We start from the raw sequence: 20,256 nt of genomic DNA, 5'->3' as shown, positions 1-20,256 counted from the left end.
AATCAAATTTATCTCTCGTGTCGTACACTGTTATGGTGTTCCACATAGCATAATTATAGACAACGGATCCAATTTCACCGCCCAGGAGGTAAAAGACTGGTGTGCAAACTTGGGCATAAAGATCGATTATGCTTTCGTATACCACCCGCAGACCAACGGACAAGTCGAAAGAGCCAGCGGACTCATTATGAGCGGTATTAAACCTCGGTTGGTCCGCTCCCTTCAAGAATCCGACTGACAATGGGTCGAGGAGCTCGAATCGTTCCACAAGGTACACTCCCTTTTTTATTGTGTACGAGACTAAAGTAGTCCTCCCCTACGACATTGTACAAGACGCACCTCGTGTTGGGTAACGTAGCATAAATTCAAAATTTTCCTACGCCATATTCAGATCTTCCTATGGAGAGACCAGCAACGAGAGAGGGGTAAGAGCATCTTCATACCTTTGAAGATCGCTAAGCGGAAGCGTAATTAGAACGCGGTTGATGGAGTCGTACTCGCGGCGATTCAGATCGCGGTGTGATTCCGATCTAGTGCCGAACCACGGCACCTCCGCGTTCAACACACGTGCAGCCCGGTGACGTCTCCTGCACCTTGATCTAGCAAGGAGGAGGGAGAGGTTGGGGAAGAACTTGTGAGAACCCGGAATTTACTTCCAGACCCTCATGTGTATATTTGTCAACCCCAGGATCATTGTTGACAACACAGCGAAATGGTATCATTGCACAATACGTAAAATCTTTTTATTACGTATTGCCCCAAGGCATACATTGACAAATGTCTCATGACATTTAATACAACCAAAAAAACAGCGGAAAATACAATGCGTAGCGACTCCATCTCAGCCACAGGCAGTCGATGTAGTCCACGTGACCTCACTCATACGGATCGCCATAGTAGTCGTAGTCGTCATCTCCATCTTCATGTAACTCTGTTGTCAACAAAAGTATTGCCATGAGTACATTACGTACTCAACATGCCTCCCTCGGAGAAGGTCCTAACAGCTACATGTGGCTTCAAAGGAAGGCTATATGGCTCATTTGCATAAAAGCTAATTTTATTTGAAAACTGTAGCATTTGGATAAAAGCAGTTTTTGATGAAAACATGTTTATATCCAGAGTAACTTTCATGAAAGTGAGGATCCTCGATCAACTCACACTAATCATAGGTTCCAACAATTGGGGCAAAGAGGGAATAAGCAAGACAGGTCCCGTATGTCAAGAAAGATTCATGTGTCGTCCATGACCATGGACACGGCTATTCGAATAGTTTTACACTCTTCAGAGGTTATACACTTTACCCACACGACACAATCTCGTCTTGATGCCACCAGTGGTCGCTGGTCTAGTACACCATTTGGTATACCGGCAGGGAGATTGTGACGAGGTCTTTGGAGTAGATCCCCCAAAGATGTGACATGCCCACCGGGTCTCGCGCACGGAACTGAGAGTACGTCCTCAAACCGGTCCCCCCATCTGTGCCGAGGATACTCCTCACAAGGCAGCTATCCCATCTGCGGTACGGCGACATCGACACCTAAGGCTGACTAGCTTACTTGACCAAGCGAGTGCCCATATAGCATGTGGTTGTACTGTTTACACAATCTTCAAATTCAAGACTTATTAGGCCTCATGTGGCACGGACGACCGATTCCTCCCTTCACCTTGGGCAGTCAATCGCTCCTTCAATCCTTGATTCAGCTGTCGCCCGCGCCAGTATTCAGATGGTAAGTTTCACCCAGAGTAGAAGAGGATAGAGAAGGTCACCAAGGCCAACTGGCCAGCTCAGCTATAAGTTTCAGGTGTCAATGACTCAAAGGTCAATCAACAAGCACCTATAGGGTAATAAGCATGGCTAAGCATTTCTACTCTATTGGAATACTGTATGGTTCTACTCAGGTGTCAAATGGATAGGCGACAAGCGGATCAAGGTAATGTGTCAATCGACACGTTAGATACGAGATTAAAAACATGCATGGTGTAACCATAAAACTCAATGCAATTTATAAAACATAGGATAAGTATGATCAAAGAAGGAGGCATGCCTTCGTTGTTGAGTCCTTCAGTAACCTGACTATCTCCATGTCCAACATCGTCACTCCCTACTCATCGTAACGATAGCAAAAGACAAACAATAAATACCAAAGCAATGGTAATTCCAAATAACATCCAAAACAAAATAAGGTGGATGGGTAACAAGATATTGATCAAGATGGAGATTCCGAAATGGGATAGCACGATAGGGATGTAAGAGAGATGATTCAATGAGGTGACATGGTTTAGGTTGACGATGACTAAGTAACACTTGGTGATCAAGACTAGCGTTCTAATGGAAACTACGATACTGACGATTAGTACTGTCCACTACACAACTCAGTTAAGTATATAGGACTACTACATGATGAATCCGATGAAGTTCAGCACACATGGAATGGAATCAACATACGTATTTTTACTACACAATCTCAACATAACATAGTAGATGTAAAGGTTAACCACAAATAAATACTTAGATATAATCTAAATATTTACAATGGTAACCACAAGCAAAGTGAAACATCAACCATAACAAACGATGTTTCTAGAACAAAAGATAAACCAATACTAACGACCACTAGCAATTATATTATCACCACATGATCAAAATAATAAAGCATGATGTGCACACTAACTGTATGATCAAAGCACAATTCTATTAACATGACATATGACTCATCCTAAGCATGGGATGAACTATTGCATCAAGTATAAAACACTAACATGTGACAAGGGCAATCACCTATAAGAAGCACACGGACTAAGTACGCTACTATAACACATGGAGCATAATAAGACATGAAAGATCACTATCATGACAAGATGTAAAGGCTTAAGCATACAATAATGCAATAGATAGATAAGTAAATATACTTCACATGAGATACCATACTAGGCTACCAAAAGAATACAACTCGTAACTATAAGATAACTTAGTTGATATCAACTATCATGAAGATCAAGCATGGCACTAGCATGCAATCTCACATTCTAGTCATGACATGTAAGAACATGAAATCATGGAATAAGCACACAACCCTATCATGTTAGTTAATACAGGTAAGCACGTTCATAAAGAGTAATGAGCATGTAGGTAAGTAAGCACTTAGCTCATGTATCATACAACGCGAATAATATGATGGCATGCATTTCTATCTAGTATGACCTACACTTAATAAATAAATAGATATAGAACTAGGGATCATACAAGACGTGAGTTGATACACACATGCAATACATTCTAGTTATACAATCACAACAACATGGCATGATGTTGACAAAACAAGGATGAACTCCACTTAATAAAAATACATGAGACCGCAAAATATCGTCAGGTATATCTACCATGCAAAGGCTAACCATATTTATGAACATATTATATAATTAGTAATCATATAACATGTGATAGACATACAACCAAAACATGCATTCTACTTTGAGTAACGACAAACATGACATAGCAGTCCACTAAACATGCATAGCTACTGTCCTACGTAAATAAAACACTTAAGGATAAATAACAAGAAGTAATAACTTTCTATGCCGCAAGATTAAACTATGTACAGGAATACATATTTAAAACATGGCATAAGGGAACCAACCATGCAATCTTTTCTAAAAAATCAATCTCCAAATAAGGTACAAGCACTCAAACATTATTAGTAAAATATCACACAATACAATGACGTGTCACACAACTTAGGAAATTATGAAAGTGGCATTAACCGAGCTGCGACACATAATCTAAATGCTAATAATAGTCCTACAACAAGCAACTCATGTCAAGCATGACCATGTTCTAAGTTAAAAATGTCATTTCATTACACCAATCATACAACAAAAATTATATGCCGCACAATTAAAATAAACATCAACCTAGAACATGGCATCACATCAAAACTTTCAACATGCATGTGATAGACATTCTTGACAAAGATATATATAACGCATCTAGGTATCTTCATGTTAAACAATATAATCAAACATGAAATATTGCACAAATAAATCAAGCAATACCTAAAACAAATCTGAGGAATTATAAGCATGGCAAACATTTACTAAAATTTGTACGCACACATACATTAAGTATCAAGCATTACCAAAATAGTAATAATAAGATTATTCTAACGATCATCCAAATTAATTAAAATAATAACACCCATCAAGCATGTATGAACATTGATAATCCGTTACACTGAATCAACATCTACACCTGAAAATATTTCACAAGAACTAGTACACGGACATATAATACTACTACATGATGCACGCAATTATCTAGATGAAAAACTAGAAGACTAATTTAATAATTTAAATGTACATTCAAATCAATCGATCAACCACATGATATTTCTAAAATTCTAAGGTAAAAACCATGCACTCCTAGGCATATCACGAACACATGAAATAACATACTAACATAAAAAATTAACCAAACTAGAAAGACTCTTGAATTAAAAAAAACGACTATGCTCATATCTATCCTACTGTTCACAATATAAAACCAATAATCTAACTCCACCACGGGCTTGCTACATCCACACAAGGCGCTTCATCTACTGGGATCAAAACCAAACGATAAACAAAACAACAACAAAAATGATGACCATGACCTACGGTTCATGGGATGGATAGCATCGACGCGGCCAACAACAAAATTAGTTGGAATAGGGATGTCTAGGAGATAATATGAGTGATGCCTAGGAGGTATGCAAAATGAATTGGATAGAGACTCACCGAGCATGAAGATACAAAGCGATGAACTCGACGAACAGTGTATGCGGACATGCAGAATTCTTCGTGTGTGGTGGACGGATCGCGTTCTTTCTTCTCTGAATGGAGCTGCAGCATGGAGGAGAAGCTTCTGGCGCAAGGATACGGATGGATTCGACGAACGGTCAACGAATGACAACGGCGTCGGTCGCGAACGGTTGCACCAACATGGCGCTAATGCGCGCGCGGCCAACAATAATAATCCAACAAGAAAAGTTGTCTAGGAGGCAGCCTGATATGAGAGGAGTCCAATAGTGAAAGGAATTTGACTTGAGGACTAACCTGAGGCAACAGTGGGCGAAGAACAATGTAGATGGCGCTATCTTGCGGGATGGATTGAGAAAGGTACCAAATGAATTGGAGGGTGAGATGAGAGGGCTTTTATAGAGGAGCTCCTAGCGCACACCGTGATGCGAACGGTCTAGAGAATAATAGTCGGAGGAAGGAGATCAATGAACGAATGTCAATGGCCGGCCTTTAAGTTTGTTAGTTTCCTGTGCTTGATTAAGACCATCAAACGAAGAACGAACAGACTGAATGGAACCATTGTGTTATGGGGAATAATGTTCGTGTTGAAGTCTAATGAAAACGATGAATGAATTGATGGGATCTCGAGAGATGAAGTGGCAGCCATGACGTGCAGTTTCTGTGCGTGCATATTATGGAGGAAGAAGACGACGCTTGGATTCAGTCGTTGGGCCATGCTAGTGCGCCAGATAGAGCTTCTGTTGCCTAAAATGGGCCTTGGGCCAGATTCCATTTTGTGGTTGATTAGAGAATAAAAGGAAGAAAAATTGAGAGAGGAGAACATGCTACGGTGCATGTGTAGAGATATGGAAATGGAAAAAATAGAGAGAGAGGAAGAAATGGAAAATCAATATAATATAATATTGATTTTTTTTAGATTTTGCTACAATAAAATCAAAAGAAAACGCAATTTAAAAGTCTTTAAATAAAATCCAAGAAATACATGCTCGAAAATAAATAAGAACTTAAACAAATAAATAAACTACGAGCGTGTAATTCAACTCAAAATATTACGGATTTTGTTTGTCCTACATATGCTAAATTAATTCTAACGACCTCGAAAAATATTTTTTGCAACTCCAATGAAACACAAAATAATAAAGTATTATGTTGCAACATCCTTTGCTTTAAAAACAAATCTTGGAAAAAGAAAAAAGCAGGATGTTACAGAACTCCAGCAGCACGACGGCGTGGTGTCGATGGAGAGACGAGGTCTCCCGACAAGGCTTCGCCAAGCACCGGCAGAGATGAGGAGAAAGAAGGGCAGGGCTGCGCCGAGAGAGAGGGAGAAGTGTGTCTCCCAATGGCCAAAAGTGCCCATATATATAGGGGGAGGGAGGGGCTGCGCCCCCTTGAGGGTTTCCTTCTCCTCGGGGGGGGGGGGGGGGCAGCCCTAGATGGGGGCTGGTGCGGCGGCCAAGGGGGGAGGAGGTGTGGTGCGCACCCCTGGTGGGCCTTAGGCCCACCTAGCTTAGGGTTTGCCCCCCTTCCCTCTCCCCTGCGCATTGGGCTGAGTGGGGAGGCGCACCAGCCCACCTAGGGGCTGGTTCCCTCCCCCACTTGGCCCATCTTACCTCCCGGGGTCGTTGCCCCCCTTCGGTGGACCCCCGGGGCCACCTCCGGTGGTCCCGGTACGTTACCGGTGATGCCCGAAACACTTCCGGTGTCCGAAACCATCCGTCCTATATATCAATCTTTACCTCCGGACCATTCCGGAGCTCCTCGTGACGTCCGGGATCTCATCCGGGACTCCGGACAACTTTCGATAACGTCGTATAACAATTCCCTATAACCCTAGCTTCATCGAACCTTAAGTGTGTAGACCCTACGGGTTCGGGAGATAGGCAGACATGACCGAGACACCTCTCTGGCCAATAACCATCAGCGGGGTCTGGATACCCATGGTGGCTCCCACTTGCTCCACGATGATCTCATCGGATGAACCACGATGTCAAGGATTCAATCAATCCCTATACAATTCCCTTTGTCTGTCGGTATAGAACTTGCCCGAGGTTCGATCGTCGGTATACCTATACCTTGTTCAATCTCGTTACCGGTAAGTCTATTTACTCTTTCCGTAGCACGTCATCGTGTGACTAACTTCTTAGTCACATTGAGCTCATGATGATGTTCTATCGAGTGGGCCCAGAGATACCTCTCCGTCACACGGAGTGACAAATCCCGATCCCAATTCGTACCAACCCAACAGACACTTTCGGAGGTACTCGTAGTGCACCTTTATAGTCACCCAGTTACGTTGTGACGTTTGATACACCCAAAGCACTCCTACGGTATCCGGGAGTTGCACAATCTCACGGTCGAAGGAAAAGACACTTGACATTAGAAAAGCTTTAGCATACGAACAATACGATCTAGTGCTATGCTTAGGATTGGGTCTTGTCCATCACATCATTCTCCCAATGATGTGATCCCGTTATCAATGACATCTAATGCCCATGATCAGGAAACCATGATCATCTATTGACTAACGAGATAGCCAACTAGAGGCTTTCTAGCGACACATTGTGATCTATTTATTCACACATGTATTACTGTTTCCTGTTAATACAATTATAGCATGAACAATAGACGATTATCATGAACAAGGAAATATGATAATAACCATTTTATTATTGCCTCTAGGGCATATTTCCAACACCTCGGGTGTGTATGTACAAGGAAAAAGAAGCCGAGTTAGATCGGCAAGACGTCTTAGATGCACTAGAAGGCGACCGCGACATAGCTCTGGCCCGATCTGCTTTGTATCAACAGCAAGCTCGGCGCCGTAAGAGCAGAGAAGTTTGGGCAAAGGCATACAACACCTCCCCGAGAAGTAGAAGCATAAACTTCATCCAAAATGGGAGGGCCCATTTATAACTAATGAAATCTTAACGAGAGGAGCTTATCGCGTGCGCAACTCCGAAGACAACCGCCTCGAGCCAAACCCGTGGAATGCAGCTCTCCTTCGACGTTTTTACGGCTAGACCACGGTCATCACCCCTTTTCCGTCACTTCCTTTTTCCCGTTTCGCCCACATTTTTTATCTTTCCTCTGTAGGGATCATTAGTTGTTCCCGGGGCACGTTCGTCTTAACCGGATGTCCCAGAGCATTTATCAAAGTATCTGTATTAAACGGAATGATCAAGTAGCACCTGGGGGCTTTCTCAGGAAGTTGTTCAATGTATTTGTCATACCTACTTGTTTATGTATACACCTTGACTTAAAACATCTATTCTTGCCATTTTATGCATCAATTGGACTTAAGATATTAGCAATGCTCGGTTGCCGCTCCTGTGCTTACTCTCTACATTCCCGATATGTTTGGCTAGAGGGTAAAGGAAGCACCGCTGCGATTGTTACGACCGGTTCACCCGGATACGTACCTCAGACGGGTAAAATCAAAAGCTAGCATTTCTTGAGACACAACTTGATCGGCTAAGGGCCGGTTCTTTTGGTGGCTTTTTTGAGCTTCTAGAATAAGCTGCCACCTACCCAGCTTATTCTAGAAGCCCAACTAAAAATATTTTTTAAAGACCTATTAGTCAAGTCTTAATTAGTAGAATTCTAAAAGGTTAAATTTCATTGGACTTCTAGAATGAGTTGGGTAAGGGGTAGCTTATTCCAGCTTATTCTAGAAGGCAGCAAAAGAACTCGCCCTAAAACGGTGCCCATCTAGTCGGCAATTTTGCGTCGTAAAACTGGTGGTCGTGTTGCACGGAGAAACAGCCATACCGACTACAAATAGTGTAGCAACCCGGAAAAAGGAACCATCAAGAAACTATTTTCTCCACAAGATGTTTCTTACGTCTCGACGTAATATAACATAATCCCCCCGTATATTTTTTGTCTGTTAGTACCATATGGTCGTATTGCCTAGTTATCGGAAATTAATTCCTACCTTCGTAGGATACAAAGTACGAAACACTGCCCAGTTGTTAACACAGGAGGTAGAAGCCAATGGCCGGATTCAAGACAAAATTTTCAAAATATGGAGGGAAGTGCCTTAACGCACAAATATCATTACATATGATCGCACGCTTGGCGATTGGTCTAGTTGATCTATTATAACATCTAATGTGCAGTCCTTGTGCGACACGCATGCGGCAGGCATCACTTGACCGTACACCACGTGTAGTGGAATCTCCTTCCCATCTGGCTCCGCTGGTCCAACCCGGGCCATGTGCTTGGGATCTAGACGAGTAAAGCGGGTCTTCACCATAGCCCATGCCTCCCGAGATCCTTCTTGGCAGGCCGAGGTCTTCCACAATTGGAAGCAACTTTGGGCTCCTTTAAAATGCTCGGCAAGCTCGCCATCCCTTGCGGATGGTTTTCGTTCGGCCATAAACCTCAGACCATACTCTGCATAGCCTTCCGAGCCCGCTCATGTACAATGGACAGTTCCTACAATAGGTCCCCCAAAGGAATTGTCCTCCTCTTCACGACGCCCAGTGAGGAGACGTGATTAAAAAGAAGCACACATTTTCATGACCAACACAATAAAACTTGGATCAGTTACAGGTCAGAGCTTTACTTACAAAATAGGCCGCCTTTTAGTTTTCGGTTCTCTTCAAACATTTGCGTCAACTTAGTTTTCAAACTCTCAACTTCCTCGGCTTCTTGTTTATTCTCTTTCTTGAGATTTTTGTTTTCCTCACGACATCGCTTCAATACGTGATGACCAGCTTCAAGCTGAGATTTGGCCTATTGATTCACCTGCTATAGCAATTTTTCGGCTATTAAAAAAATATTTTATGAAAATTTAGTATATCACAAATAAACTCCCTTACCATGGGCTTCTCTGGTGAATTTCTTCACATCTTCCAGCTCGGCCCTACTCGCTTTTAAATTGGCATGGCTATGTTGAAAATCTTTGGATAATCTTTTGTTTTCCTCCTTTAAAGCATGTGGATTAAAAGGTAATTAAAGTCGATCCTTAATTCAGCCGTCCCGCCCAAATTAAGGCTCGGGGGCTACTAGGTCCGAACTGTTGTTCGGATATAATGATGTCGATGACCCACATGCAGATGGGCAGACACTTTCCCAACTACTTCTTTAAGGCCACCTCGCACGGCTCTGAGGTATGCATCGGCCGATTTGAGAGCATTAAACTCTTGCTCGAAAAATACAGGATGACGTAGTGACTCCTTTCGCTGTCGATGATTCATTGCACTCTCGTATTCTGAGTTAGTTACCGATAGTCTGTGCGAACCCTGTGGGAGCGGGCCCGTTCTCGGGACTCCAGCGTCAACCGATGCTCTTGGGTTTGGTTGACTACCCAATACCTCGATACCGTCTTCGGACAAGAAGGGTTGTGTGTGTCTCCTACATTGGTCGGTCAAGGCTCATCAAAGTATAAAAGGACAATTATTATCATAAGGGATATAAATCGATTCGTGTTCCTTTTGGCTGAAGGGGCAGCAGATGAGGTTTATCCCGCCACCTCTTGTTCGGGAATTCTGTCCTCGCTTGACAGAACCCTGGCTAGTTTAGTCTGAGGAGTTGTCCGGCGTGCGCTCCGACGACCCCTAGGCGCGACCCCTCATTGGGCAGTCGTTTTTCTCTTACTCCCTGGAGAGGGAAGGTTCCTGGGGTTGTCGGCTATAAGGGCCACCTTCTGCTCGTCAACACCCTCTTGATAAAACACCCCATCCTCAAAGATGATCGAAAGCTTCGGCTCTTCATGAAACTAAGGATCGTTGTTACGGTCAAAGTCATCACGCTGAGGCGCGAGACAGTTTACCGTCTCGACCCAATGCTTCCAAGGTTGCGAGAAAGGGGTAGGAGTTATAAATCAAACAATGATGGGCATGAATGCTTGAAACTTTGAACATGAACACACTTACCCATTCGACGGGGTTGTATACCTAGTAGCCATCCATAAGGATGAGGCGGGTAAAATCTTTTTCCCAATTGAAGAAATCGGCCAGAATGGCCGTTAAGGCCTTCTGGTTGTCCGGCCCTTGCCTTCTGGATCTGGTACAATTGCTCATCCCGCTGTAACACCACAAAGGATGTGTGCGCTATTGGAGCGGCCGGACACACCGGGTAATCACTGCAGCCATCACATCGATGATAGTTAGCCCGCAATGAGTAAGCATACTGATCTTGGCGGATATGCTCTTCACTTCAGAGCTCTCCTCTTGGGAAAATCTATTCGGCCTCGAGCTAAATCATTTCTTTAGAGGATCCACGGGGTATTCGGGGAGGCCTCTCCGGACTGGCTCGAATAGGGGAACATCCTCAATATAAAACCACTCTGAGGGCCACTCGTCGAGCTCTTTCTTCGGCGTCCCAATCGGGTATCCTGTGGCGGCTATGCGCCATACTTCGGCTCCACCCACTTCCTGAATTGACTTTTCTCTGGTTCGGGGAACGATGCAGAAGTACTTTCTCCATAGATGAAAGTGGGGCTCGCAACCCAAGAACATCTCGCATAAGGCCACGAAGCGTGAGATATGGAGGATGGAACTGGGGGTGAGATTGTGGAGCTGCAGCCCGTAAAACTCCAATAACCCCCTTAGGAAAGGGTGAATAGGGAATCCCACCCCTCACGGCAGGAAGGAAACAAAGCAAACCCGTTCTCCCCTTTGTGGGGAAGGGAAGTTTTCCGCGAAGGCTTTCCCATCAATCGGGTCAGACCGACGCGAGTAGGTGCGAGATCCAAGTCGGGAAGATATTCCTGTGCTTCAAGCTCACGCAGGCGGAGGAGAGAAATAGAGAAACTGGCCCAGTCCCCTGGAAGGGGACCAAGGGGGCGTGAAGAGGAACCTGCCATGGCTCCCGGGGTGTTAAGAGCTCTAGGGTTTCTTGGCGAGGCTAAGAGACGATGGAGCCTCAAAACAGATTTTGATTTGTTTATAAAGGGTGTTACCCCTCTTATTATAGGGAACGGTTCCGTGAGGGATTACCAAAGGTGTTTGCCTCTACAAAGGCACGCGAGAATCGAGAATTATTATTAATCTTTGTGCAAAATTAAAAGTTGTGGGCCCTATGATGCTTCGGTAATCGTGAACCGGACGAGGATGAAAATCATCATTTCCTGCTCGGAGGAAACAAATTAACTCTCCTTGCAAGCCGAACATTTTGTGCGTGATCATCCGAAGATCCTACACATCAGCATTGAAGGCTAGTTCGGGGGCTACTGAGGGACTCCAGGATTAAGGGGTCCTTAGGTAGTCGGCTTACTATGAAGAGGTTGGCCTGATGGGACGTGCCTGTGGGAGGCCGGGTTGTGCGGTCGTCTCGTAATCAAGGAGGGAAACACCGAAGACCGGCGTGACGTCCAAGTAAAGTAGACTAGGTCGATTGTGTGTAACCCTAGGTCCCCCGATGACTATATAAACCAGGGGTCCACGTCTGTGTAGACATATTCATTCACCTAGGTTTTATTATACACGATCTCGAGGTAGACTTTTTAATCATCATCAACATCAATATAATCAAGCAGGACGTATGATTTTACCTCCTCAAGAGGGCCCGAACCTGGGTAAACATTGTATCCCTCTCTTTCCTGCAACCCATCAATCTAAGGTCCACAGTTCGGCACCCCCTACCCGAGATCTCCCGATTTTGACGCGGATAGTCGGTGCTAAGGTGGTTCTTACTTAAAGAACCGACCTACTTATAATTACCCCCTTTCGCAAGCATCTGCAACTATGAACGAAGAATAAAACTAAATCTAACCATCGCATGAAACATATGGATCGAAATCAGCCTCTTACCGAATAATGCATAAATTAGGGTTTAAACTTCTCTCACTCTCGCAACTCATCATCTACTTACTACTCCAAAATGCTTTCGCCTAGGCCCAAAGATGATGAAGTATCATCTGGTCGACGTTCACATGACACCACTAGAGGAAACAAAACATATATATCATCAAAATATTGAATGAATACCAACTTCGCATGATAATCCATAACAAGATTTCTCTCGTGTCCTCAAGAACAAATGTAACTACTCACAAATCATATTCATGTTCATGATCAGAGGAGCTAAATATATGATAAACAATATGAACATATGTTCTTCCATCAAGTAAACCAACTAGCATCAACTATAACGTTTAATCAACACTACTAGTAATCCGCACGTACTAATTTGAGGCTTTAAGACAAAGATTGAATATAAGAGATGAACTACAGTTTGAGATGAGATGGTGCTATTGAAGATGTTGACGGAGATGAGTCCTCCCACGATAAAAGAAATGTTGGTGTTGACAAAGGTTTCAATTTCCCCCTTCCACACAGATGTTTCCCCTATGGACCGCTCCGTTGAAGAGCAAAAGTGCTCCTGTCGAGGTTCCGTCTCCAGACTACGGCACTTCACTTTAAAGTCTCTTACATATTATTTTTCTAGGGCAAATGGCTTGATATAGCACAAAACAGGCACTCGAAGGCCCCCGTGGGCTTCATAATGATGGGGACGCGCCCCTGTCCTTCTGGGCCCACGATTGATCTTGCACGAAGTCTTTTTTCCAATAACTTTTATATATTTCAAAATAATATTTTAAAGATTTTTGGGTTATTTGAAGCTCCATAGAATAGCTATCTTTATTGTAGCTTTTTTAGGTGTAGAATTCTAGCGATCAAAGTACTCGCGTGTAACAAAAATCTACTCTTTTTGTTCTCAATTATATTACTTCCTTCGTGTGAAAGTATTTGTTATAGAAATGAATGTATCCAGATGTATTTTAATTCTAGATTTATTTATTTTTATCCATTTACGCACAAGTAATTTCGGACGAGGGAGTATATGATTTTTTTTTCAAAATGTATTTAGGCGCATTTCATGTATTTGTTCACTTATTTCAGTCTACTTATTTCAGTCTAGTCCATACTAAAATATTCAAAACCGAGGAAGCAGTGCCGTAGCTAACTGACAATGAACTTATCGGTGCTTTTGATGTGTATTTTCTCGTCAGGATCGCAAATAGTACAAGTGCACACACATAAGCATAGGATAACACGGATCTTCTTGTGGCGCCAACGTGTCCTGCTGCTCCACCTCAACCACACCGCCGCTCACCTTGCGGCCTGCACCGATCGAATCTTTAGCTTGGCTGCCGCTGGACAATGGATTCCGGGAGCACGGAGATCCTCATTGAGAACAGCTGCTTCCGACTGTACAAGGACGGCCACATCGACTGTCTCGGACGCACGGACGACGTGCCCGCCGGCTTCGACGCCGACACCGGCGTCACCTCCAAAGACGTCGTGATCGACGCCGTCACCGGCGTCGCCGTTCGCCTCTACCTGCCAGGCGTCCATGCGGCTGGATCCGACGGCACCGACGTCGGTGCCGCCGTGGTCACGAAGCTCCCGGTCGTCGTCTTCTTCCACGGCGGCTTCTTCATCGTCGGATCAGCCGGCTGCCCGAGGTACCACCGCTACGTGAACTCGCTGGCCGCCGACGCCCGCGCCATCGTCGTATCGGTCGACTACCGCCTCGCGCCCGAGCACTTGCTCCCGGCGGCCTACGACGACTCCTGGGCCGCGCTCAACTGGGCGGTGTCCGGCGCCGACCCGTGGCTGTCAGAGCACGGCGACCTCGGCCGCGTCTTCTTGGCCGGCGCCAGCGCGGGCGGGAACATAGCACACAGCATGGCCATCGCCGCCGGCGCGAGCGGCCTCTTCGCCGCGGCGACACGCCTGGAGGGCACCGTCTTGCTCCACCCTTCCTTCAGCGGCGAGCAGAGGATCGAGACAGAGTCAGAGGAGTACCGGGCGAGCGTGAAGATGCGGTGGTCCGTGATCTTCCCTCGCGCCAGGGGCGGGCTGGACGACCCGAGGATGAACCCGACGGCCGCCGGCGCGCCGAGCCTGCGGACGCTGCCGTGCCAGAGGATGCTGGTGTGCGCGGCGTCGGAGGACGAGAGGCTGCCGAGGGTGCGGGCGTACTACGACGCCGTGAGGTCCAGCGGGTGGTCTGGGCAAGTGGAGTGGTTCGAGTCGGAAGGAAAGGGGCACGCCTTCTTCGTCGGCGAGCATGGCTGCCGCGAGGCGGTTGCGCTCATGGAACGAGTGGTTGGTTTCATCGCCGGCCATTGATAAACGGGCTCTCAAATGTGAGTTGATTTTGACTACCCTCATTCGTCATATGAAGAACTGTATCTTATTATTCAGTTTTATGAAATGGAAACTGAACGGTGGCAAGTTTTCAGTCAGAGCCTTGTGTTTACAACTCGGGGCAGTTCCATACAGAAAACTCGGGGCAGCGACAGTGGTGCACTATTACTATTTATAGAAGCTTGTGTAAACTGTTAGAGTAGAACGAGATTGAATGAAAGCAGGTGAATGGACGATTAGTCCTGATTTGTATTGAATCTCAAGTATATATACATCTGAAAGAGGTGGGAAGAAGAGGTATCTGTTCGGAGGCATCCCTTCAGAACAGGTGCGTGTTGACAATAGAGAGAGAAGAGACATGACTTTTCGGGGTTGGACACCCTTTCCTAATTAATTTCTAACACTCCCTTGTACAACACCGTTCCTTGAATGCTTCATTGTTGAAAGCTTCTTACATATAGATCTTCCATCTTGAGAAATCTTTCATATAATCTTAAGAGTCTCCTCCCAAAAACCCTGTGGGAAAAATATGAGAAGAATAGAGTAGATATGTTGCTAAAACTCCTTTAAACCAAATGGGAAAAATAAGGAGAAAATGATGTAACATATGATGATCATTGCCTCTTGATAACTCATATGAGAAAACCTTTGAAGAAGGAGAAAACTCATTGATAAGTTTAGAGAACAATTAATATGTCTTGAGTACTTTCTTTAAAAACCCCGGTAGGGAAAATAGAAAATATGACATATGATCTTCGAGAAGATATTGCCTCGCTAAAAACCATTATGAGAAACTTCAGAGAAAACTCATAAGGGAAAAAAGTGCAATCATACATGTCATTGAAAACTCCTTTAAAACCTAGTGGGGAAAATACAAGGAGAAAATGATATGGCATATAAAGACACTTGTGTTTATATTATCTCGTTAAAAACCTTTTATGGAAAATCATTATGGAAAAACTCATGAAGGGAAAAAGAGTACAATATACAAGCTGATGATTGTTAATAGGTTATAGCCTCGCAGATTACTCCCCCTGAACTTTGCAAATATGGAGGATGTCTTGTACTAATGCCATTGACATGAACATGAGATTGTGTATAATCTGTTGGATTATCACAATAATTTGTTTGCAAATTATTTCCTCACTTTTCTATTATTCGTGAGGATTATTTATTTTATTACCAATGTGATTTATGATATTGCTCTTCATATAACCTATAGGTATTGAGTAACACAAGTGAAAGTATCTTGATAAATCAAGTTATGTGATTCTGATGAATCTCAACCACACGATTTTGAGTGTTGTTAATCATTCTGCCAAGCCATACATATTTTTGCAATGCTTTAGGATAAAGCAATTATGTCAGAATGATAAGTGGAAATAACCACTAAAATCCATTTATATGACTTCCATGTGAAGGCTATTCCAGCAAATTCAGTCATTGATATGGCGTCGTTGGGATCAAATAAAGATCCAATATCATTACATCATATCATGGTCATATCTTCTATTTCCTGATGGAAATATTCAAGATTTAGTGTAATCTTCAGATATAAGATGATAGTACTTATATCAACCATATACCTTTTGTTTGAGGTTGCACTCCGAATAAAGATAGCAAATATAGTGTCAGGCCTGACGTAGTTTGCAAGTATATGAGTGCTTTGATATTAGTGGGATATAGAACTTCAGGTCCTAGTATCACTTAATTATCACCTCTAGGTATGGATGGATTTGTATCCTATTAGGACGGTATGACCATACATATCATTTATTGATATGATATATCCAAATAGAACTTCTCACACATGTTTTGAATATATGTAGACTGATATGTATTCTTGAGAGAATGCTCAGATTGTAAACTTAAGCTAATTTTGGTTGAAACCAAATTTTCCGTCTTGAGCTGATTTTGTGTATGTTTAGGTCTTGTAGAGACATTGATGATGAAGTCGTCGATATACACTGAGGTGATGTAAGGAAATAAAAATTTGGGATTCCTTTATCAACACATAAACAATCATCATTCTTTTAGTAATACTTCGGAAGAAGAAAATCATTTAGTCGGTAGTACCATATGATATCCGACTATTCCGAGCCATAGAGTGACTTCTGAAATTTTACACAATACATGTCGCGATTTGTTTTTGGATTCCGAAATGTAAGCCCTTCAGGGACTTCGTTATAAATTTCCGAATCAAGTGACCCATATGAGTATGTAGTCACTACATCCATTAACTACATGGATAATATTATTTGTACTGCCAATGGTATTTATTATCGAAACATAATTCCACTCATACCAAGAAGGTATGTTACATCGTCACCGATGTCGGGTCTCTGCGTGAACCCTTTTGCTACAAGCCTCGCTTTCTCACCACCTCATTTACTTTGTCTATGAATGAGAAGTTTTAGTATTTTATAAGAAAGATACTTATGTGGAGTAGGTATTATTGTGGTAAATACCACTCGTTTACAGAGCGAGTGTTATTCTTCATTACTTGCTTCCTTTTATGTGAACCAATATGAGTACAAGAGGCACTTTACCATGGATTTTGGTTCAGGGCCCAAAAGGTTTTAGCAATTTTGAGAAAAATATATGTCGACAAATGTAGACTTATGTTATATGATTCTCGAGGAATCAATGAAATTTGTGGAAATGTATTTATTCCTTTTAACTCATTGTGATTTCCTACAACAATGGAGTCAAGGTGTTTCGATGTCCCAACACCAAAACATTTGTGCACATTTATGTCGGGCTTTGGATGATGATCATCCACTGAGGTGTCTTTCAACTTGATGTTGAATTACATTTACTCGTTGAGGATTTGATATCATGTGTTTCCACGGAAGCTTATGTGAGATTATATCTCATGTGGTCAGATTTCTCCCCCTCTTTCTCTCATTTGGGGAGAAGAGTGGTTTATCATGTACCTCCACTTTTTCTGACACTTTACTGCATGAATATAAATTTGAGTGACACCTTTGTCATCAGTAAATGTATGTGGCAGATTTGCAATATGTTGCAAATATGTGATTCTAAACTTCTTGTTTAGATTGTTTGAGTACGTGGATATAAGGACTGAATGGGAATAACATTTCTAATTTATTTCTTGGCATTCTCTGTGGTACTTATCTCCCCCTAATGCCAGAAATGTCTTTATTGCTGATGCAATCAGCATACGGGCTATGAACAATTTTGATTGACGGATAAATTTTTATTCCTCACATAGATCCCAAATATTATTATTTTGTGAGAGCCGATTGATGTATGTTGGAGTGGTGATATTGGTATGTAACCAGAATATCGCAAATAGAAAATGCTTTGTTGATTTCCACGTAATTACTACAAGGGAAAGTAGTATGATATGCAGTTGGTATGATTTATATCATACTTACGGTGTGTAATGCCGTATTTGTTTAGCATGAGGCTAGTAAATTACGATTCTATAAGTTTGGTCATATTATTAATTTCACTATCTTTGATAAGATATTGAACTAAACCATTCTAGGTATGTACATAAAGTAATTATGTATAATCAGACATTGCTTGTGAAATGAGTTCAATGAAGTTGTCTATTCGAATGGATTTATCCCTTGTTTAGGATAACTTGCTCTTACTTTGAGAATTTGAGCAATTAATTTAGTTATATAATTCATGATTTTGTGTTATAAGAGACACACTTGAAATCATTTTATAAATGTTTCCATGAGTACCATGAAGTATCTATATAATACCACATAATGGTTGAGTAATCCACATATCTTCTGAATGTGTTCAAGGAAGAATAAGTTGGCTCATTAAGAATTGTAAGGTGAGAGATCCTTAAATTAATTTCTCCTATGGCACATGTGGTGCACATAAAATCTGATGATTTGAGAAATTTTTGCAACTTGTTAAGTTGTGATCAATAGAATTGTCAATAATTTTCTAATCAACCCCAAACCAAGATTGTAAGGCTTAAAGCCAAATATTTTGTAAGATTTAGAAAATTATTTTTTATGCGACAAAACTGAGTATGAATTGATTCATACATTCAAAATTTATCAAATATCATGCCCGAAAAATAGGATATTGGACATCACTCTACATGTAATAATACAAGTATAGGCTAATGATATTTTGAGAATAATCAGGAGATTACATGAGGTCTCCAATATCAGTTATATTTATTTTTTATATATGCAAACATATCTTGGGTGCAAATAAATTGACCAACCTTTTCTTGCACTAGATTTTTGGTTCTCCTTCTGAGGAAGATTTGGGAACAATCATTTACCAGAATAGTTTCCACTTATAAGTTTGCAGTTTTTCAAATTTATCACAATGACTTCTTTGCCTTTTTAATAAATTTGTGATGTGGTTTGACCATATGTTTGAGGATTTGGTAATTATAGGTACGATGTTTAAATAACCACACGTTTGACAAACTTGAGAGTTGATGTTGATCGTTTGAAAACGATATATTCCATATTAAGAAATAATTCAATCTTTGGTTGTATTTTAGACTCCACTTGACTTTGAATACATCATGGTTCTCTTTTGTGACCAATGACTTGATTATTATTCACAATACTAGAAAGAATTTCAAATAATGGAATAGCAGCCGTTGGGTGAATCTGATGATTTTATGAAATTCCATGTTTCTTCATCATGAAAATGGTAGGACTATCATAAGAAGATGTAAATGTATTGAGGGCTTTTCAACTGGATCTTCGGATGAAAATATTTGATCATGAGATCTCAACTTTAAGTTGATTGAGTGACAAAAATGTGAGCTGCGATAGACTTCAGGTCTTGAGAAACGAATGGGTGATTATTCGTGATGTGCTCATGGCGGCATGTTTATGTTAAGGGAAATATTCAAGGTTAATAAATATTCATGTACTTAGTTTGATAACCAAGTGAAGTTGGTGACATATAAAATGCATATGTGCATCAATAGAATAGCCATGTGTTACATGAAATGATCATGCATTGTTTAATTTACTTCTTAGAGTAAAATAAAATATATGGATGAAATGAACTTGTTGAGCACAATCCATCAAGGTGATGCTTGGTGAGCATGGGTTGTAAACCTTCAATATAGTGCATGCGATGAAATCATTGCTAATGTTTTGGGCTTCATTCATGAGACAAACTGTGACTTTAGAGTCACGGCCAAAACATAGACTTTGCAATTTTGACATTGCTTAGTCACTATGAAAATAACAACCACAATGTGATGTGGATCTTGCAATAGTGTTTGAGACACTCGTTATAAATTATGGTATCCATCTTGATGGATGGATGACACTATAATTAGAAATAGTGACATAGGCTCCATTGCCATGCATTTTACGAATGTAAT

At 42.0% G+C, this 20,256-nt stretch overlaps 1 protein-coding gene across 1 annotated transcript; it reads left to right on the top strand.

The window, feature by feature from the left end:
- Positions 1 to 13,743: 13,743 nt before the first annotated feature.
- LOC123396029 (tuliposide A-converting enzyme b3, amyloplastic-like) lies at positions 13,744 to 15,171 on the top strand. The gene is made up of 2 exons (XM_045091059.1): positions 13,744 to 14,902; positions 14,999 to 15,171. Exon 1 carries the CDS (start codon positions 13,911 to 13,913, stop codon positions 14,883 to 14,885), a length of 975 nt encoding a protein of 324 aa, XP_044946994.1. The 5' UTR covers positions 13,744 to 13,910; the 3' UTR covers positions 14,886 to 14,902; positions 14,999 to 15,171.
- Positions 15,172 to 20,256: the final 5,085 nt, after the last annotated feature.

Source organism: Hordeum vulgare, chromosome 5H (assembly GCF_904849725.1).
Source record: "Hordeum vulgare subsp. vulgare chromosome 5H, MorexV3_pseudomolecules_assembly, whole genome shotgun sequence".
NCBI classification, from domain to species: Eukaryota; Viridiplantae; Streptophyta; class Magnoliopsida; order Poales; family Poaceae; genus Hordeum; species Hordeum vulgare.
Note: the sequence above shows the minus strand (reverse complement) of the source record. Positions and strands in the feature narration are given on the sequence as shown.